Source organism: Chaetura pelagica, unplaced genomic scaffold, assembly GCF_000747805.2.
Source record: "Chaetura pelagica isolate M959 unplaced genomic scaffold, ChaPel_1.0 scaffold296, whole genome shotgun sequence".
Classification (NCBI taxonomy): Eukaryota; Metazoa; Chordata; class Aves; order Apodiformes; family Apodidae; genus Chaetura; species Chaetura pelagica.
Window position 1 is genome coordinate 249,888 of NW_009953648.1, and position 21,382 is coordinate 271,269.

The 21,382-nt window shown below is 50.4% G+C and overlaps 1 protein-coding gene across 1 annotated transcript in view; it reads right to left on the bottom strand.

The window, feature by feature from the left end:
• Window positions 1-14,065: 14,065 nt before the first annotated feature.
• PCDH12 (protocadherin 12) overlaps window positions 14,066-21,382 on the bottom strand; it is a 10,970-nt gene continuing 3,653 nt past the window's right edge. Inside the window, exons 3-6 of the mRNA XM_009999951.1 lie at window positions 21,117-21,259; window positions 20,488-20,582; window positions 18,957-19,108; window positions 14,066-14,430 (exon numbers count right to left, since the gene is read on the bottom strand). Coding sequence (XP_009998253.1) covers window positions 14,066-14,430; window positions 18,957-19,108; window positions 20,488-20,582; window positions 21,117-21,259 — 755 coding nt within the window. The remainder of the gene's footprint in view (window positions 14,431-18,956; window positions 19,109-20,487; window positions 20,583-21,116; window positions 21,260-21,382) is intronic.

Consider the following 21,382-nt stretch of genomic DNA (forward strand, 5'->3'; position numbering starts at 1 on the left):
CAGACAGGAATCAAGAGGGGTTGATTAGTTGGATCAGGACTTTCAAAAGGAGAATGGACTTTTTAGTAAAGAGCAAAAAAAAGCCTGGAAAAGCCAGTGCCTGGGAGCAGAAACCTTTTTTAATTTGAAATGAGGCACAGAGGTTTAAAGCATCAATTACAAATTGCTGGAATGAACTTGGAGAAGTGGGAGACTCTCTGCCTTTTGGTGTCTTCAAATCGAGACTGGGGGCCTTTCTGGAGGGGGTGCATTAGGCAGCTGCAGATTGCAGGACCCTTTCCTTGCGTCACTCAATGGCTTTATGTACAAAGGTCAGACTGGTTGGTGTTCCTTCTGTTCTTAATGTCCCTGGCAGGGTGGGAGATTGGTCCTCTAGGAAAGAGCTGTGGAATAGAGAAGATGGGTAAAAGAAGAAGAGGTGAACATACAGCATTGCTTAACCCTGGTTTTTTGGGTTTTTCTGTTCTGTTTGTTTGTGTTAATGTAGGGGAGTTCCACATCCCTGAGAGCTCCAACTTGGGGCCAGCTCTCCACAGTGCCAAGGTAGGTTTTCATTTTTCACACTCTCCATCTGCACATGAGGCCTCTTCCAAGAGAAGGACACCTCAGGGCCACCCCAAGCACAGCCTGAACAGTCCACTCGCACCAAAGACACTTTTCTGCCCAGCGCAGCTGGAGGCCAGGAGAAAGGAAGATGTGATGTCCTGCCCTCTGCTTTAGCCAGAGCAAAATTCCAAGAAGTACAAGCTGGCATATCCATCCTTTTAAGATGCCTGTGCAGCAGGGGTGCTGGTAGACAAGCACTGAAATAAAATGGCAAAAAACAAACCTACAAAACAAACCACCCCCCACCCCATCCAGGAGCCCTTGTGTATTTGCATGTTGATGAAATCCTCCCCTAGGTGATTACACACTTGCTATTTTGGTTTTGACCAGATAACCCATGACTGGAGCAGGTGGTATCACTCCTTCCAAAGCTGCAAATCAGGACTGACTCTTGTCGGTTATAGAGAGGAAGACACTTGGGGCTTGAAGAGGGTACACCAGCTTGAGAGTCACAAGGCCATAAATTATTGTTCTTGTTATGATTAAACCTGCTAATTCCTTGCAATTCACAGCCTTAGGTGCAGACAGTTCCCCGTTTTAAAAATCAGTCAGCTGAGCAATTCCTCAAGGACACTGTGACACAGTGGAAATAAATTCAGTATTTAACTGAGGGGGATCTTCTCTTTAACATGGCCATGACCTCTGCTCCCCCACCAGGAAGGCATTGGCTTGATTCTAGAGTCCCCAACATAAGTAGGACATGGAGCTCCTGGAACAAGTCCAAGGGATGCCACAAAGATGATCCAAGGGCTGGAGCAGCTCGGCTCTGGAGCCAGGCTGGGAGAGTTGGGGTGTTCAGCCTGGAGAAGAGAAGGCTCCAGGGAGACCTTAGAGCAGCTTCCAGTGCCTGAAGGGGCTCCAGGAAAGCTGGGGAGGGGCTTGGGACGAGGGCACGGAGGGAGAGGACAAGGGGGAATGTATTAAAACTGGAAGAGGGGAGATTAAGGTGAGACATTAGAAAGAAGTTCTGAAGTGTGAGGGTGGTGAGAGCCTGGCCCAGGCTGCCCAGGGAAGCTGTGGCTGCCCCATCCCTGGCAGTGTTGAAGGGCAGGTTGGATGGGGCTTGGAGCAGCCTGGGCTGGTGGGAGGTGTCCCTGCCCTTGCAGGGGGTGGGACTGGATGATCTTTATGGTTCCTTCCACCCCAAACCATTTTATGATTCTATAGTTGATCAGCTGAGGGGATGAGCATCAAACTCCCCATCCTGGGAGGTGCCACTTTCTGCAAGCCCCGTAGGAAGAGTCTCCAGCTCGTTTGTCTGTCACGGGGCAGGTCTCAGGAGGCTCTGCCTTGTCCTGTGTGAGCAGCTGCAGGCTCTAGCTGAGCACTGAAGCTGCTGGGTGGCAGGGGACATTTTTGCTGCCTGACTTCCCCGAGCGTGGGAGCCTCTCAGCTGATGTGCAGGGTGCTCTGCTGCCGCTCGGTGGCACCAAATGTTTGCACAAGCTGGGAAGCCAAAGCTGCAGGCCGGGCTAATCTGCCTCCCAGAGCTGTGCTCGAGTGAAAAATACGGTTCGTTACCGAGGAGGAGAAGACATAGTCTCTGCTGTGCAGGATTTTATTAGGAGCTTGCAGTGCTCGGGAAGCTGACAGCATGGGCTCAGCTTGAGTTGTGTAAAGCATATACAGAGATGTCAGTGCAGGGTTGGCAGAGACAGTTTGTGCTGTTGGCATCATGTGGAGGGTGAAGAAGGGTAAGAAGGGGAAGTCGGGAGTGGTGTTGGGTATCTGCTGAATGCTGAAAAGCCTGATGACACCTGAGAGGCTACACCAAGCTCCCTGGCCAGAGGCCAGGCCAGCAATGTCCACACAGCTTCCCTAACTGGGAAGGAAAGGGAGGTTTTTGGTGAGCACATGACAGCAGATTACATCACCCTCTGGTAGCTATAGCTCAGTGCAAATGTCTCACTGCTCAGTTTCCCAGAGAGAATCTCCTGGAAGGTTTGTATGGTTTTGCTGTCTTCATAGCTTTCTTCTTTTAACTCCTCAGGGTGAGCCAGCTCAGCGAGGGCATTTAGAGGAAGCTGCTTTCCAGTTGCAGCAGATTTTCCGGATTGACATTTCCATTGCATTGAATATCCTTGGTAATGTGGACTTGGGTTTGGTTTTGGCCTTAAATCAGACATACCTCTTCTTGAAGGACCTCCAAGTTGTTGCAGGTCTTGTGCAAAGGCAGGGATGGCATATACCAAAGCTGAAACCTCCTTTCAGCAATTTCAGCTGTGCTTGGAGAGATTTATTGCCCTTTGTCCCATCCTGCCACCTGATTTATATCAGCATATTTAAATCCAAGCTTGGTTGAAGCCTGCACTGTTGTCCTGACATCTGTAGTTGGAAATTGAGCCATCTCTTGTCTTTTTTGCACCACGAGCTGACACATCCCTGTATCCTTTTCCATTGTCTGAGATCTCAGTCTTCCTGGCAAGCAGAAAAAAGCAATTACAGGATTGCACCTCTAAGAAGAGCAGAAGGAAGATTCAATGATCCAGGAAAAAAAAAACAACAATCCCTGCCCTATATACACCACTAGTTGCAGCCCTAAAAAAGCAAGATGCTTCTCTGCAAACCATACGTTGTGTTAGCCCATGGTCCTACTTTGTGATGAGACTAGAAGGAGTTCCTAAAAGAGAAAAAAGCAATTACAGGATTGCGCACACAAAAGGTAATAAAGGAAACTTCAAAAAACTAGCAAAAAAAAAACAACAATCCCTGCCCTATATACACCACTAGTTGCAGCCCTAAAAAAGCAAGATGCTTCTCTGCAAACCATACGTTGTGTTAGCCCATGGTCCTACTTTGTGATGAGACTAGAAGGAGTTCCTAAAAGGCAGTGTTGCCATTTTTCCCCTATGGAAACTGGTCCTGTGGAGTGAGGGCTGGTGAGCCAGCCAGGAGTGGAGCAGGGGAGGGGGAGGTTACTGCAATCGAGGCTGCATTCTGCCTGTTTTTCTTTTTCCCCTCCTGTTTTGACATTTTGTTCTTCTCAGGGGTTGAAAGCATGAGGGCAGGCCATGCCAGGACAGCCTACACCTGCTTCAAACTGGCAGCAGATCGAGGCTACAGCAAAGCCCAGTTCAACGTGGGTCTGTGCTACGAGCACGGCAGAGGCACGGAGCAAGACTTGGAAAAGGTATCCACGTCCTGTAGGGTTGTATCTCTGCAGCCCAGAGCAGCAGAGTGGGCTTGGGGAGGTGCAAAGGCTCTTTTCTCCTTTTTCCTGGGTGTGACAGTCTGAAGTCTCGTTAAAAGCTGCTGGAAAGAACGCAAACTGCAGGTTTGCAGAGCTGGCTTCAGTGTCAGAGATCCCCCCGGAGATGTGCTCCTGAGTCCCCTTTCTCATAGCTTCTGAAGTCTTCTCCTAGGTACACGGGCTGTGCTACTAGCACCCAGGAGAGTGCCGAGGAGAAACCTGTCATGTTACCGTATTTAAAACACCGCTGCACGTCCCAGGGCTTCTTTCCATCTCCAGCCCGTCCTGGTCGGGTGCCTTAACTCTAGCTGCCACCTAGTGCGTGCAGCCCGAGCCTGCAGCTGCTGTCGCCGGGAAGATCTGCAGAGGCGGCTCCTTTGGAGTCACGGTGCAAATTCCAGTTGGCACGGAGTGAGCTGGGCTCCCCAGGGCCACCCCTTGCAGCACAGGGAGTTGGGGCTCGAGAAGGCAGCGTGGTTGGAGGGCTCTGGTGTCATCTCAGTCCCCTGCCTCACCGAAACAATCCCCTGTTCTTCAGCAGGGAGAGCTGCTGAGGGAAGAGTGTGCAGCTTCTGGTGGATCCAGACAGGTTGAGCTTGTCCTGGCCAGAGGGGAGTCATGCCCTCTTGGAGGGCTTGTATTACCTGAATCACACAAGTATGTTTCTCTTTTTCCCAGGCAGCTTTTTACTACTCCCAGGCAGCCAGCAGCTGTCACCCCATGGCCCAGTACCGCTACGCCAGGTACCTCTTGTGCCACAGACCCCAGGAACAGTGGGACAGGCAGCAGAAGGCAGTGGTTTTCCTGGAGCAAGCAGCAATGGCTGGGATTACAGAGGTTAGTGACCACAGGGTGGGAGTTCATAGGGCAGAGCCAGCAGAGAGCACTGTCTGAAGGATTTGAACCACAAGACATCCTGGAAAGCAGCATCTGTGGGACTGGAACCAGAATTTTTCCTACATATCCCAGTCTTTTTTCAGTGGTGCCCAGTGACAAGACAAGAAGTTATGGGCTGAAACTTGAACATAGGAAGTTACATCTAAACATGAGAAGAATTTTTTTTACTTTGAGGGCGGCAGAGCACTGGAACAGGCTGCCCAGTCTCCATGTCTAGAGACATTCCAAACTCACCTGGATGCCATCCTGTGCAACCTGCATCAAGTGAACCTGTTCTGGCAGGGAGGTTGGAGTACATGATCTCCAGAGGTCCCTTCCAACCCCTAACATTCTGTGATTCTGTGATATTTATATTCCTGACAGTGTAAGGGAGACATCCCTGCCTGCACATGGGACATGCCCAGGTACTCACTGTGTAAGCAGTGTTGTTTGTCTGTTTTGCTGTTGGGCTTTTTAATGTGGCTCTTAGATTAGACACCCAGATTAGACATTGGCTCAGGAAACCTGGCCCACAGTTGAAAATGCAGCTTTTTGTGTTTCATCTCCTCACCATTCCTAGAGTAGAGGTTGCTTTGGTGGAGGAACTGTCACAAGAACAGATCCTCATATTGTATCTGTAACTTTTCAAGGTGATTCATCCACATGGATCTGTGTACCCTGCCCTCCTTTCCCACTCTTCAGGAGATGCATTTAAGCATGTGCCATCTTCTGCTGCCAGCGCCAGTTGTCTTGGCAGTGCCTGTGCCTCATGTAGCACACTGTTCCTGGAAGTGCATCTGCTGAATCTGATGGACAGCTCATGAGTAGGAGCTGTTCTTTGGCTCCAACTTCCCCAGTGCAGTCAGAAACACTATTCTGGGTCTTTCAGTGTTAATGTGGTGATGTTAACTCCATATATCTTGGAGTCCTAGAGATAAAATGTGATTTTTTTGGGTGTGTTTCTCACATCAGACTGATTTTTCTTGGGTCATCCCCCCTTTCCCTCAGTAGGCTCTGCAGCAGGCAGGGCACTGAGCACACTCCTCTTGCTGCAGCCACCCTGGCATTTCAGCAACTTGCAAAATCAATAAAAGAACTGGAGTAATGAAGGGGGGAAATCCTGGTTGATTTGTACCCGGGGGGTTTTGTTGCAGGCCCAGGCTTATCTTGGAGTGTTCTACATGAGGGGGCTGCAACCTAAGGAAAAGAGAGGCCTGAAGTACCTGCTGCTGGCAGCAAAGAATGGGGTAAGTAATCTCTTTGTGAGCTGTGATTGTTCTCACTTTAGGATCATTGCAGGTGGCAGATTCCAGGGCTGCTTGGAAATGGGAGCAAGTGTCAGGATTTTATGAAAGGACAGAGTGAAGCCCTGGTGCACCTTGAAGAGGAGACAGGCCCTGGGGCACAGCCTCTACAAAACAGAAATGTAGCAACAGCCCTGTGGGGTTGGAGTAGTTCTTACAGCACCAGTGCTCATATTCTTCTAGTATAATTTTACAGGTTTCACATTGTGGAGCATCTACACCCTCTTCAGTCAAACTCTTTTCACTACTGTATCATTTTGAGAACTTTGTTGTGTCTATCTTCAATCTGTTCTTCAAAATTGTTGCCTTATTCTTCTACAGAGAGGATGAAATTACTATTTCTGTTTCTTTTCAGGGACCTTTAAGGTACTTAAAATACTTAAGTCCCCATTCAGCCTTCCCCTGTTGTTTGAGTTTCTCTTCACACCTCATGCTGTCTAGATCCCAATAATTTTGAACTTCCTCCAAGTGACCCAGGCTTTTTTTTTTTTGAGGGGCAGGGCCACAGTCTCAGCACAGTCCTGCTCCTGAATGCTCACCAGCACTTCCAGTTGTAGGAGTATGATATCCCATGTCTTGCAGCCAGGTTTCTGCATCCCACAGCTCTGTGTCTTTCCAGCAGTGTGACATTGTTCACTCGTTTTCAGCTTGCACTGCATTATAATAGCCAGGGTTGTTTGGGGTTTTTTTTCTGAAGAACTTGTTCATTTTAACTTCAGTTCCCACAGCTTTTGTGTACTGGAAAATAATGAATAGCTATTCCCTTTATTCTGGCTAATACTTAAGATTCTGTCACCCTTTAGTGTGTCCTCTCTGAGTCATTTCTTTTGCAGGCTGCAGAGGGCTAGTTTAGTTTGTCTCTCCATGTAGTTAAGCTGTTCCATTTTGCTTGTCAGTCATTTCTCTATTTTTCTAATTCTCCTTTGACCATTTTAGGATGCTTGGCCTAAAACTGGACTCAAGGAGGAGGCATGCCAGGGATCTCACATAATGACATCCTCTGTTTTGTTCTGTATTTCTTTCCAATAATTCCTAATATTGCCTGTCCTTTTGCCTGCCACTGAGCAGTGATTTGGTGCCTTGAGGGAACTATCACAGTGGCACACAAATTTCTTTCTACAAACACTTACTTTGTATTTGTCAGCACTGATTTTCTTCTGTGATGGTGTTGCCCACTCCTAGTCTTGTGACACCTTCTCTAATTAATTCCTAACAGCAAGTTTGATCACTCTGAATGACATTACATCAGTTGGAAACTTTGCCACTTCAGTTTTCACCCCCTTTTTAAGAATCCAGGCACTGTTGAATGGCTGGTGGGACCAGACCTGACTGGCCATAGCAGCTCATACTTCATGATAAAGCATTTAATTCCAAATCTGCTAAAGATTTCCCATAAGCTGCATCCTTGACTCTTTTCTTCCAGCCTGATGCCAGCTGTGTGTGCTGTGCAATGCAACAAGGAGTTATCTCATCAAACATGAGTGCTATTTACTGAATGCCTAGCAAGCCCTTCCCAACAGAAAATCTGGCAGGTGACTGCAGGTCCCAGGGGTGGATCAGTGTTTTGGTCACAGCCATGACAATTTCCAAACCCCAGTCCATCTTTTCCCATCTCTGCTTCCCAATGGATGCTGGCTGTGGATCTACCACAACCTCCTCCTTGGTGGCTGCCTGGTTCTTATGCTCCCTGGGATGTTCTGCTAGGGAGAAGAGCTCCATGAGTTTGTTCTTTGCTTCTTACCTTGGAGTATGAATTGATGTTTAGTTAGTTGAAAGAATACTGAGCATGGGTGAAGCAAAGGCACTACTTAGCTACAGCTCCAAAACAAGGAAGATGGGCACAAAAAGTCATGGGTTCAGTGTTTCTGTCTCACGTTCTTGCTCTGTGCTAGAGCTGAGAAGGAAGCTCTGACAAATGTTCTTCCAAACACAAGGATGCTTCAGAGAACTACCTTTTACTTTGGTTACCACTTTGTATCCTCCCTTATTTGATGTGTACAACCACAGAAGAGAAAAACCATTCTAAAGGGGCTTATTGGAGAGCTGAGCCTGACCTTCAGATTTCAAAGCCTATCCCGGTCCCTAATGCCATGCTAATTTGGGGATCTCTTCTCCTTGTGGTCCTGGCTTTGAGGTGTTTGTCAGACAGGAGAGGGCCAGTGGAACACCTCACACTTCTTTGACCCTGTCTCTTCTCACATCTGAAGTGCCAATCCTTCAACACGTTTCTCTCATCTCTAAAGAAGTTCACTGCTGTCATAAACTGAGATTTGCAACATTTTGCAAAGCACCCACTCACTGAGTTCTTTGCTTTCCTCCACCAGCTACACCCCAGACAGCAACACTTGCAATATGTTCTTTTTTCATGGCTTTATTAAAATTCACACTTGCTTCCTTCTGTTTTCTTTCTTCTCTGCAAAGCCTTGTTTAAATCATGTTTGTGGCAGTCTTACTCCTCAAGTTAAGTTGCTGGGGTTTGGCTGGAAAGGTCCATGTGCCCACTAGCCCATGTGGTCTTTCCAGTGTCTTCAGGACCACCATCCTGGTTTCTTGCTCTCTGTGAGACCCTGTTCCTCCTGTTGGATCCCAAGGACAATAGACACATATCACAGGTTTGGACTTGGCTCCACTGACCCACCTGCAATGACATCTCTACTTTCTACTTCACTCTCAGCACTACATGTCTGAGCAGCTTACGTGCTTTTTCTCTAGCACTTATTTGCTTGACATCATCTCTGCTGCTTGAGTTTTCTTCTGGAATATAATTAGGTGGGGCTGAGTGAGATAGTGTGGCATGTAGTGTCAGTCCTGATGGCCTGATGCTGCCCAGGGCAACCTTCCAGCCCTTGGCAGCCAGTGCCTCTCTGACATTTGTTATGTTTTTACAAGACTTCTCGTGAACTGTGGTAGGAACCTCAGGGCGTACTCAGAGTTTGGGCGTCATCAGGATGTGGGTGCAGTCAAGGCTGCCCAGGTCCTGTTGGCTCTGACCCGAGACAATTGGGATGCTCTGCAGAGACAGGAGTTCCTTTGTTCCCATGACGCAGACCTGGATGTCACAGGGAAATTGGTGAATTTAATTGGAAAGGGATATGTAGGAGCTGAGTCAAGAGACAGCTGGGAAGAGGGGAGATTTAGGTGAGACATTAGGAAGAAATTCTTTGCTGTGAGGATGGTGAGAGCCTGGCCCAGGTTGCCCAGGGAAGCTGTGGCTGCCCCATCCCTGGCAGTGTTGAAGGGCAGGTTGGATGGGGCTTGAAGCAGCCTGGGCTGGTGGGAGGTGTCCCTGCCCATGCAGGGGGTTGGAACTAGATGATATTTAAGGTCCCTTCCCACCCAAACCATTCTATGATTCTAAAAAAAATTCTGCCTTTCTGTGCTCAGAAAAGGATCTATATTACTGAAGATGGGGTCTGAGGGACAGGAGTAAACATTCAAGGAGGTGACCAAAGATAGAGCAGTAAGCTCTAAAGAAGGTGTTAAAGACTCTCCATTCTCCTTTCATGTGCTGTCCTCACTTCTTCCTGGTGTGGAGCTGATTGCTGTGCTTTCTCCTGTGGCTAGGATGCCCAAAGCAGGTACCACGTGGGTGTTTGCTATGAGAAGGGCCTTGGAGTGCAGCAGAACCTGGCAGAAGCTCTGAGGCACTACCAGCAATCAGCTGCTGCAGGGAACCCCAACGCTCAGGAGAGACTTCGCCTGTTGGAAGCGGAGCTGGAAGGTACCAGGGGCAGGGGGATGAGGGTGGGGGGCTGTAGGAGGGGAGTGACTGCATAAAAGCAGAGCCCATATTGCCAGAGGAAAGGTAGGGCAGAGCCTTGGCAAGAAGAAAGAGCACTTTTCTTCATAGAATCATAGAATGGTGAAGGTAGGAAGGGACCTTCAAGATCATCAGGTTCCAAGCTCCCTGCTCTGAGCAGGGACACCTCCCACCAGACCAGGCTGCACAAGCCCTTCAACACCTCCAGGGAGGGGGCATCAACAACCTCCCTGGGCAACCTATTCCAGCGCCTTCCTACCTTCATGGTGAAGAATTTCTTCCTGATGTCTGATCTAAATCTCCCCTCTTTCAGTTTAAAACCATTACCCCTTGTCCCACCACTCTGCTCTCTGGTGAAAAGTACCTCCCGATCTTTCATGTAGGTTCTCTTTAGGTTTTGGAAGGTTCTCTCTAATGTCTCCCCAGAGTCTTCTCTTCTCCAGGCTGAACACCCCCAACTCTCTCAGCCTGTCTCCAGAGCAGTTCTTCCTCAGTTGTTTCCACTTCTTACCAGCTGTTTCCCATAGTGTGATGTGTCATTAATATCCTGGTTTCATGTACTTTCAGATGTGAAAACAAAGCCTCTATTCTCTCCTGGAATAAGAGCCTCTTCCTCCAGCCCCTGTTTCTGGGCTGTGGACCATGTTCCTGCAGGTCACCAGGCCACTCAGCCCAGACAATCCCCCCTCTCCCTGCCCCACTCCTGGAGTGCAGATGGACTCCACATGATGGTGCTCAGCAGTGCAGGATGGAGCCATGCCCTCGGGAACAGGGCAACCCCACGGGAACTGCAGTGCTTGGAGCCCCACCTCTGCTGGTACTAGACCAGCAGGGGAGTGACACCAGCAGGTGAGTGACACCAGCAGGAGGAGGGACAGCAGCCCTCCTCAGTCTATGTGGAGCTGCAAGCAGGCTGGCAGGGAGTTCACAGCTTTCTGTTCGTGGAGCAGGAGCCATTTTTAAATACCAAGGTTCTTAGGACAAACCTTGTGACATCTCCTCCAGCACCATGTCTTCTGGCCCTCTACCTTCCCAGACAAAGACCTTTCTTATGCTGCTACAGTTTCCTATGAACTCCCATAGTGATATGATTGGGGGCGGTAATTCCAGTAGCCCTGCACATCTTGCATGTGGTCAAGGTTTACAAGCCACCACATGATGATGTTGCCAGCAGACCCTGTGCTGGGCCTGGCCTGCACCCTCAGAGGCAATTGGACCTCCCCTCAAGGCTGGCTGTTCCCACAGTGGTTCTTCTACCAGCACAAGCTGGGCTGGGTCTCTGCATTGCTATGGAGGCAGCTGAATCTGCTTTCAAACCTGTGCAAGCCAGAGAGTGAATTCTGATTATGAGGCTTTTTGTGGGATGTAGCTTATGGATCCAGCTGTGCAGGTGAGACTGAAGCTGTCCTCTGCCATTCTGCACCACCATCAGTGCCCTTGCCCAGGTTGTTTTTCCTTCAGCTCTGGCAGGGAGCTGCTCCCATGGGTGCACCCCTTTGGGTTACAATGAGCAAGGTTTGCTTTAAAATTTATACTTGACATGTTTGTCAAGCACAGCAGCTCTCTCCCCTGCAGTGGGTGAGGGATGCTCCCAGCAGGCAGCAGCAGGCAGCTGGGATGATCATTTCTTCCACTGGGGCAGCTGAATCCGGAAATAGACATTTGTCCACCAGTTTAAACTGGTTCAAGGGCATCTGGACAAACTATCCAGCTTCCTGTAGCCACGGTGCTCTGGTGCTTTGTGTCAGGCTCTGGAAAACAAAGGCAATGGCCCCATCCTGAACTTGCTGTGGGCTCCATTCAGCAAGGGAGGGGCACAGCCAGAGCTTAACACATCTGATTGATTGTTCTCCTAGTCGGTTCTCTCTCTCCTCAGACCAAGCTTTCTTAGACCATTTCCTTTATCAAGCAGGATACAATTAGCAGGAAATTCCTCGGGTGGATTTCCTATTCTGTGATAATCCACATCATGCTTACGCATTCCTCAGGACAGGAGGGGGGCAAGGATTGAGGGATGGGGAGTGGGGGTTGAAAGCAGTTTGCAGGATCAGGAAATTGAACCAAGAGAGAGAAATTTGTCTCCTTTTCAATCTGCTCCTTATGGTGTATTTTTGTGCAAAGTTTGTCCTTTCACAGGCACATCAAAAGTGACTTCCAGAGGACGAGGTTGTGCTGTGTCTGTGTGTCCTCTGTGTGCATTCCCAGGATGCAGAGGAATCCTGTAGGGATGCCTCTCCTCCCAGCCACCCTGGTGGTTTGCACAGCTGCATCTCAGGCTGGATGTCATTGTTTTGGTGCAGGAGCCTGTTTTGTTTCTGAAACAAAGCAGCAAGAGGTCTCTATCAGAAGGCTGGGGCAGACCCCTCTATCTAGTTCACTGCCAGAAATGGGGACATCAGTAAAGGACTGGGTGACTCCAGCAGTGGATAGTTTGGATATTACAAAGTCTACCTGGGGAAGTCTTCCTCAGTTGCTTTTGCCATTTGGTCCCAAAAGGAACAGAAAGGGAGAACTCTTTCATTTACCCTGCTTTAAATGATCTGTGTGATTGTCTGTGGCAAGTGGATGTGTGTGTGTGCATAGTGCAGGCCCCTGTCCCCTCTAGCTGCATGGGAAAGGAGCACAAATAGGAAACTCTTGAGATGCTCCAGGATCATGTCTGCTGGCTTGTGCTGCCTGTTCTTCTTCAGTGTGACCTACAAGGAAGCTGGGGAGGGACTTTTGACAAGGGCAGGGAGGGAGAGGACATGAGGGAATGGCTGAAAAGTGGAAAAGGGGAAATTTAGGTGACACATTAGGAGGAAATTCTTTGCTGTGAGGGTGGTGAGAGCCTGGCCCAGGTTGCCCAGGGAAGCTGTGGCTGCCCCATCCCTGGGGGTGTTGAAGGGCAGGTTGGATGGGGCTTGGAGCAACCTGGGCTGGTGGGAGGTGTCCCTGCCCATGCAGGGGGTTGGATCTGGATGATCTTGAAGGTCCCTTCCAACCCAAACCATTCTGGGATTCTATAAACTTGACAGTAAAATGAAAACTAAAACTACCACCCAAAGGCATGATGACCCAAACCATGAGATTAGACTTGGAGAAACCTGTGTTGAGAGCTGTGGATTCTGTGGAGAAAGGAGTGGAGTGTTTGTAATGCAAAGATAGTGAAGGAAAGCAAGCAGTGTGTGCCCAGCACTACAGTGAGTGGGGCACTGCCAGCAGAGAGGGGATGGCTCACCCCCACTCCCAGCTGTACAGCCACTTTGCCAGCCTCTCCCAGACTTGTTCTGGTGTTTAATAGCCTAGCTGGAAGGCACAGGCTGTGGTACAGAAGGGCCCTACATGGGCACAATCCAGAAGAGCCTACATGTGCACTCCAGCTGCTGGTGGCCCTGCTGTCCTTCCAGTCTCTGGGAGTGCAAAGCCCTATGGTTAACACCACCTGTGTCCTTCTCCCTGAGAGCTGTAGCTTGGTTTTCCTACAGCTATTATTATCATAAAATTATCTTACAGCTCACATACATCCAGATCAAAGTGAAAGCCCAGAATATGGTTGAAGCTGAATATTTCAAAACAGTGTTTTCACGCTTCCCTTTTCCCAGGTTACCTTTGGCAGACTCCAACCATCTGCTGTCTGCTTCTGGGGAAGGACTGCACGCCAGAATCCAATGGCCTTTAAAGAAAGCATGGAGAAGGAAATTATGGGCACCTAAGGCAGCCATAGCAGAGTTGCCAGAGCAGCAGTGCTGATTTTTGGGGCGTTTTACAGGATGTCAAGTTCACGGTGATAGAACCACAAAAGCTGAAAGGAGACAACAGGCAAAAGCTCCTTTTCAGAGTTGCCATTTCAGGCTTTCTGCAGATACATCATGATGTCATCTGCAGAGCACCTTGTTCCAGAGATGATGCTGTTAGAAAAAAACTGGTTTATTTAAATAAGAACTGAGATCCTGGAACCCAACTCCACAGCACCTTGTGAAGTCCATGAGTGATATTTCATCATCCCTGGTGTAGTCTGTGAGCATGGGGATGTAGCTGATGGTGTTGTGGTTGATCTAGCAACACGCCCCTTGATCAGCCTGCCCTGGGAGGAAAGGACCCTCCTCCTGTTGGGTGAGCATGATGGTGAGGTGAAAGATGAGGGTGAAAGAGGAGGAGAGTCAGGAAGGCAAGAAGAGGCAGGTAGGAGGGAAGGTGAAATGAGTCATGGAATGTAAGGGAGAAATGTGCCTGTCATGATCAGTCCAGACACAGAGGGTACAGTGACCCTGTTAAAGCCCACGTGTGCCCCCCTAACACCGAAAGCTTGATCTGACTCTGATCTCCTCCTCACAGCCACCAAGCTGCCTACAGAGCAGGAGCACAGTCCTCCAGCCCAAGGCTCTTCCCACGTGCCGACAGCTGCCGGAGAAGCCCCGAGCCCGTTTCGTTGTGAACTTGGACCTTCTGGGACAAAATCATTTCAAAGAGGGTGCTCATCTCTGAAAGGAAAGTGCTGGCCAGTCTTGTCCCAGCAGTATTGGAGTCAGCCCCAGCACCTTTGCCAAAGGTCTCAAAGGTCCTTGGTTTCTCCTGCCTGGCAGCTTCCTCATCTTGAGGTAAATGAAGAGAGTCGGGGGAGAAGATGTTGTCCTTGTAGCTGCTGGTGAGGGGCAAGGAGAGTCGAGCCACCCAGGCTGGGTCAGCAGCAGTCAGCCTCTTGAGGGCTAGCTCTGGAGGGAGTGAAAAGAACTGTCAATGAGAGGTGGGCTAGAGGAGACCACGGGAGAGAGAAGGAAAAAAAAAAACCCAGAGACTTCCTGAACTCAGCTCTGAGAGCACTGATTGTAAACAGGTCTAGAGATAAGCTACCAGCATTCAAACCAACAGCTTAAATCAAGCAACAAACCCAACCAAACAAGGTAGAACTGCTTTAAAACAACTGGGATTTTTGTTTTGTTTTTCTATAATAACAATTCAGCTCACTTTGCTTTCTCATCTGCTGCAGCCTCAGGTAGTGCTTTGTTAAAAGTGTTAGCAAAGTCAGAGAAAGTGAAGGCTCAGGACTGGCTGAAGGGGAGAGGACAATGGAAAGGCTTTCAAGGAGGAAGTATTGGACAGAAGAAAGGTCAGTGGTGGACTTCCCTTCAGGGGCAATCTAGGGTGGGAAGTTGCTGCTAAGCAGGCCTTCTGGGACTGGAAAGAAATGGGTTATTGTGAAAATAACAGAAGTAGAATGAAATTCTGGCTTGTAAAATGCACAGCTGGGTGGTTGAAGACTAGTAGCAAAAACAGGGAGCTATAAAGTAGTTGTTCATCAATTGGAAGCAGATGAGGAGCAGCGGGAGCCTGGTGTGGGGGTGTTGGCTGCAGGCTCTTTAATGTGCTACTAATGTGATTCTACCCCAAAAATGAGCAAAGGAAATCACACAGTGTGCTGGTCAAGGTATTCCCTTTTGGCCTGAAGACACATCTGTGGTGTTGTTACTAGGTCTGGTGAGACCTGATTAGGAATATTACATACAAAGTTGATTATCCATCTGTGGGGGAGAGGAGCTAAAATGGCAGCAGTGCAGAGAAAACTATTGAGATGAAACCAGGGGTGAATCCAGGCTTCCATGACCCAAAGAGGTAGGGATTGCTCAGCCTAAGGAAGCTAGTGCTCCCTGGAGATCAGACTGCAACATGCTGATGAGATAAGCACCAACAAAGGAAATCTTTATGCTTAAAATAGTGTTGGCAAAAGAAGAAGTGATTATAACTGTCCACGAGTAAACATAAGCTGGAAAGAAAAGGAAGGACCCCATAGCAGGGTGAGCCTGGAATAGCTTCCTCATCAGACAGCGGGAAAGGAAATGGGGTCCTTGTTTTGAAGGCTGAGCTTTGCAGTTGGTAAACAAGGCTGGGGCAGGTGATGCACAACCCCACGTTGCTCCATTCCCACAGGGTAACCAAGAACCACAGGGAGCTCCGGAGCAACCACCAGGTTTGGGAAACACTTAGAGAGTCAGACAGCAACAAACCAAATCGCTTGGATCTGGGAGCAAAACACCCCACAGCAGTCCCAGTCTGAGGGCAAGAGCTGGTGTCCTTGTTATAATTCTGTGGCTCTGACTTAGAGTGACCTCCCAAAGGAGGGTCTGCAGACTCCTGCACTTCTGCTGCTTCCAGAAGATGATGGACATGTGGTCCTCAATCTGGGTCTGTCCCTGAGACAATTCTCCTTCCTCAGCCAACTACAGAATGAGGCCTTTTTCTCTCAAAAAAACAACTGTGTCCTGGGGTGGGAAGGGGGTGAGGGACTGGGATTCAGACCTGGCAGGGAGAGAAGGACAGACACATCACTTTGATTTTTGTTTCAGCTGAAGCCTCAAAACTCTTTTGTGTTGCTAAACTTCCAGGATTTCTTTCTACAGTCTCAGTATTTTCTTTCAGTCACAGTGACTGGTCCCGAAGGGATCTCCCAAGCTGAAATCCCCTATTTTTGCTCTGAAACATCCACAGTTTTCTCCTCCCCAGCCTCCAAGAAGCCATTGCATTCCCTGAATGTTTCCATGCTGCAACTCTGGAGCAGGGCACAGCAGCAAACTGCTCGGGCTGAGGCTCCTGTGCCCATGAAACCTTATAATCTTTCCTTTAATGACTCTTCACTGCCTTCTTTTAATGGTGTTTCAGCAAGGGGGGAGGGGTGTTTTTATAATCAATAAAAGTTCTGTCTCTCAACTGCTGCTGTGAGCCTGGTTTCTCTGGCAGGGCAGTAGGTGGTCACAGTGCTGAGAGTTCCCCTGGGGCTCCCAGCATAAACACCCCTGAGCTGCTGGGACTGATTATTTGCTCAGTTCTCCCCACTGTGAAGAGCACAAAGGCCCAGACAGGCTCAGCGAGCTGGTCCCACACTCGGGGGCACAGGCAAGGCTTCCTTCCTCCCTCTCAGGATGTAAAGTCCACTTCTCTGTTTGTGTTGGGGAGAGGAGGAAGGAGCCCAGCAGCTCTGGGCCTTTTCAGGAAGGTCTGGGCTCCTGGCTTAGGGGGCTGGTGAGCACTGGGGCAGGGCAAGCTCTGCTGCCATGTCCAGTACTGCTGGGGGCAGGGAGCCCCTCCAGCCTGCACTGCCCCTGCTCCCTGCCATTCCAGCAATTTGGCAAACAAGGGCTTTTTCCTAGCAGATCCAAGGAGCAAGGGAGATGGCACCTGATGGACATGCCTGCCTCTAACACTGGTTTTCTAAGATGCCACTGTCTGAACAGGCCTCAGTGCAAACAGATCTGCTGAGCAGGTTGTCCTGGTTGGAGCCAGGAGCGAAAGAACTTTCTTCCTAGTACTTCTACTTTTCAATTAAGTCTCTTCTACAAATTTGCACATTTTTTCATTCTTTCTCCTCACCCCTGTTCTCTCAAAGCAGGGCACTGCAGTTTCCAACCCCTAAGCCTCTCTCCCTTATAATTAGGGTTTAATAGAGAGCATCTGCCATTAGTTTAATTGCCAGCCCAGCATGAAACCACAAGCCCACCAGTCCCTTTGCTGGGACAGTGTGTGGCAGGTCACCCATGGGATGGAGCAGCCTCTTCACTCCCTGCTCTTGGCTACAGGGCCTGGAAACCCAAAACAGCTTTGGAGCTCTCATTTCACCCAGCCTTTCCTTCCTTTGCTCCTTCCTAGAATAAAAAAGAGCAAGAAGCAAATGGAGAAAAGCAGCCTGGTTCTCCCTCTAAAGAAAGAGCACAGAAAAATGCCCAACTCTGGCATGAAACAGCAAACCTCCAGGAGCTCTTCATCCTGTGGAGGAGCTCAGAGGCTCCACAAAGACATTTCTGCTACAGGACATGAGTCAGCCCAACTCTTGCAAATTGAAATGCCAGGAGAAGGGTTTGGGTTTTTTTTCAGAACAAATCAATAAAAGGAACATGCAGAAAATGTCAGGCCCAGATGGTGTTCACCCTGGAGTGCTGTAGGAACTCAGATATTAAATTGCTTGGTTTATTAACTGCTGTTTGTTAACTACTGCTTCAAATGAGTATGGGAGCAGAGGAAGGGGAGGTAGAAGTTGTGGCATGAGGTTCTAAATCTGTGGATCTGGGGTGGGCAAATCCATAAAAATCACTATCTGGGAGACTCAGCAGATAACTGAGCAGCTGCTACTTGGGCAGGGGCTGAGGTGGTGTTAGTTAAGCAGGGAACTGCAGTTTGCAAATGTGTTGGTGTCTTTGGAAGAGGTAGATGAAGAGCCCTGCTTGGCAGGGGACACCTCAGCTTGCAGAAGAGCAGCAACCAGGCTCACAGGGCTCCTGAGCTGGCCCTGAATTCACAACCAGGTTCTATCAGGTTCTTTTAACAAGTGTTAAAGGCCAGAAAGGGAGGGTAGGAATAAAGAATCTTCCTCACAAAGGAAGGTCATTTAGTCATAGAGTTGTTAGGGTTGGAAGGGACCTCTGAAGATCGAGTCCACCCCCCCTGCCAGAGCAGGATCCCACAGGAACATCCAGACAGGTTGGGAATGTCTCCAGAGGAGACTCCACAGCCTCTCTGGGCAGCCTGTCCCAGGGCTCTGTCACCCTCACAGGAAAGAGGTTTTCCCTTATGTTTAACTTGACCCTCCTGTGCTCCAGTTTGTGCCTGTTGCCCCTTGCCCTTGAAGAACAAGCCAGAAGACCTCATGCCACCAGAAGACCTCTTTATACAGTGTAGATGTATCCTATTCTGGTCACCACACCTCAGTAAAGATGCACCAGTAATCACAGGAGATGGGACTAGTTCAGCCTGGTAGGAAAAAAGGAGCATAACGGGGCTCAAAGGATCTACTCCATCATGAGGGGCTCAACAAGGGCACCTCTTCACCTTTCTCACTCTACATAGACCATGAAATGAAGGGTCTCAGGTCAGCATGGGAAGCAGGTCACACAGGGCATTGTTAAAATGGACTTCACCCACACACAGCAACAGAGGTTCGACCTCTCAGGTGACCTCAACAACAGCACATACATCCATGGGAGGAGAGACCTACCAAGATTAAACACATGACCAAAATCCAACATGAAGCTCAGCAAGTCCCTTTGCTGTAAACTGCCTGGTCCCAACAGCACAGGATGCTCCATAGATGCTGCCCCAAGCATCAGAGCCACCCTAGGAGACGTGTCCCCTGCTTGCTGCAGCCCAGCCAGTTTTCTCTTCTGAATGGCCTCAGTGTGTTATTTAAAGAGACCTCACCACTGAACCACCCCGCAGCAGCCCCAGGGTGCTCCCAGCAGTGAGGCCACCTCACCTGCCTGTGGCTCCAGGAGGGTCTCCAGCTCCTCTCCCACCAGCTGCTGGACAGAGAGCTCAAAGCCGCAGTCGGAGTCGCGGTCCTCGGCCTCGCTCTCCCCGTGCCCACTGTCCTTGGTGCTCAGACCATCCATGTCCAGCCCCCCAGCCCTGCCCCGGGGACAAAACTCAGGTCACACCTCAGCACCAGCACCACCCTGCCCCAAACATCAGGTTGAAGGTGCTTGTCCTCATCCCCCACCCCCAGAATGACCCAGCGCCAGGGCTCAGGCGTCCTTCCTGCGCACAGCCCCGCAGGCACAGCCCTTGGAGGCCCCACCAGTTAAGGAGCTTTATGGGTTTTCATTTGAAAAACCACAACACATGATCAGGAGGTTCCACAGACCCTCTGGGAACTGGGCTGCATGTGGGGCTGCTCCACGTTTCTTGCCCGAGAGAGGTTTTATCCTCCTGCAGGGAGCAGTCAAGGAGCTGCTGGCTCTTCCCTCTGGATTCTGGAGCTGCCCATGAGCAGGGCCAGGAGAGAAGCATCAGAGCCCAACCCTGCCCCAGAGCAGCTCTTCCTCCCTCTCCAACCTCAGCAGATGGAGATGATGATGAGAAAGGCAGTGATGGCTGTGTCTGCCCATGGCCTGGGCAGTGGTGAAGCGCTGGCACCCTCCGGGGGGTTCACCCAGAGATGTGAACAGCCCAATTTAATGGGAAAGCCATAAAGTTTGTCACTGGGAACATCTTCAGAACACAGTGGGGATATCTCAGCCCTTCCCACCCTTAGTTTATCTCCTGGCCTGGGGACAGATGCCCCGAACTCATATCAACAGGCAACAGCATCTCTAAGGAAGTACCCAGAGCTGTGAAAAAACTCATCCTTGTGCTGGTGCCTCCAGAGCTGGACCCTCTGTGCTCATGAGGACACCTTTTCATCACACATGGACACACTGGTGTTCCTCTAGCAAGGATGGGCAGATGGTTCATGGCTGTGAGGGAGCTCAGGTAGGTATGCAAGGAGCTACCAAATGTGCCCTGGGAAGGAGGCAAAGAGCAGCCCTACCACAGAGTCACAGAATGGACCTTTAAGATCACTGAGTCCAACCATAACCTAACACTAATCCAACTCAGCTAAGTCCAGAGCTAAACCATGTCCCCCAGCACGTCATCTACACAGCTTTTAAACACCCCCAGGGATGGTGATTCAACCACCACACCCCTGGGCAGCCCGGACAGTGTTTGATGACCCTTTCAGTGAGGAAATTTCTCCTAATATCTGATCCAAACCTCCCCTGGAGCAACTTGAGAGCATTTCCTCTTGTCCTGGAGAAAGCAGCTGGGTACCAGTGGGGAGGCATGACCAGAGGAGCCCAGCCACTCCTGAAGGGAGGACCTTCCTCCCCCAAGTCAGGTCCACAAAACAGATGACAAGGTTTTACCTTGTGTGTCTGCTGCCCCGGTGTCTCCTGCCCTTGGAGGCTTTTGGGGGCCAGTGAGGCTGAAGCAGAGTTGGAGCTCCAGGGCTGGAGCTGCTGACCTACCTGCTGCCGTTCTTGGCCGTGTACTTGTTTCCCCTGTGGTTGGTTTTGGGCTGGAACTGGCCCTGGTGCAGCAAGGAGAGCAGCTGGGAGATTTGCTGCAAGGCAGGAAAAGCCTGTTGAGCCCTGGTGGTGGCCACTCAAGCTGCTTCCTGCCAGGATGTCCCCTCCAACCACCCATCATCCCCTTCCCCAGCCTTTTTATAGCACTTCCTCCTGCTGCAGATGGTTCAGCATCCCCATGGGGTAGGAAAACAAGGGCCCCTGCAGCTCACCTTGCCCCCTCCCTTCCCCCATCCCCACACCTTCCCCTGGGCAGTGACCACTGGATTTGTCCCCTTCCCCCTGGCACACACCCTTTCTCTACCCAGTTCCCAGGGCATCCTGGTGGGTATAGGGAGACCCTGCTCCTGGTGGGCACAGGGAGACCCTGCTCCTGGTGGGCTCCATCCTCCACAGCCCCAACCCCTGGGGCACCTCTGCCCAGGGCTGGCAGAAGAGACCAACCCAAGACCATCAGGCTGAGTGTTCCCACCACCCCAAGGTGGGCAAGACCTGGGTGAAGAAGGACTGGGTGGGGGGGACAGGGGAGTGTCCAGACCTCCAGCAGCAGCACACGGGGCAGCTCCTACCTGCACGGGAGGTGACTCCATGACGAACTCCCCAGTGGGGCTCTGCTCTGCCAGTGCCACCAGCGACAGCCGGACCAGGCTCCTCAGGATGTGCTGGTGGGGCTGGGGATGCTCAGGTCCCCCAGCCCCCAGGCCAGGTTTCTCTTCCACAGCCTCCTGTGGTGGCTTCACCAAGCTCTTGCAGTGTGGGGGTGCAGAGGGGGGACTGGCAGCCTCTTTGGCTGGATTTTTGGGCCTTTTGGGCTGGGCGGGGCGGCCCAGGCGGG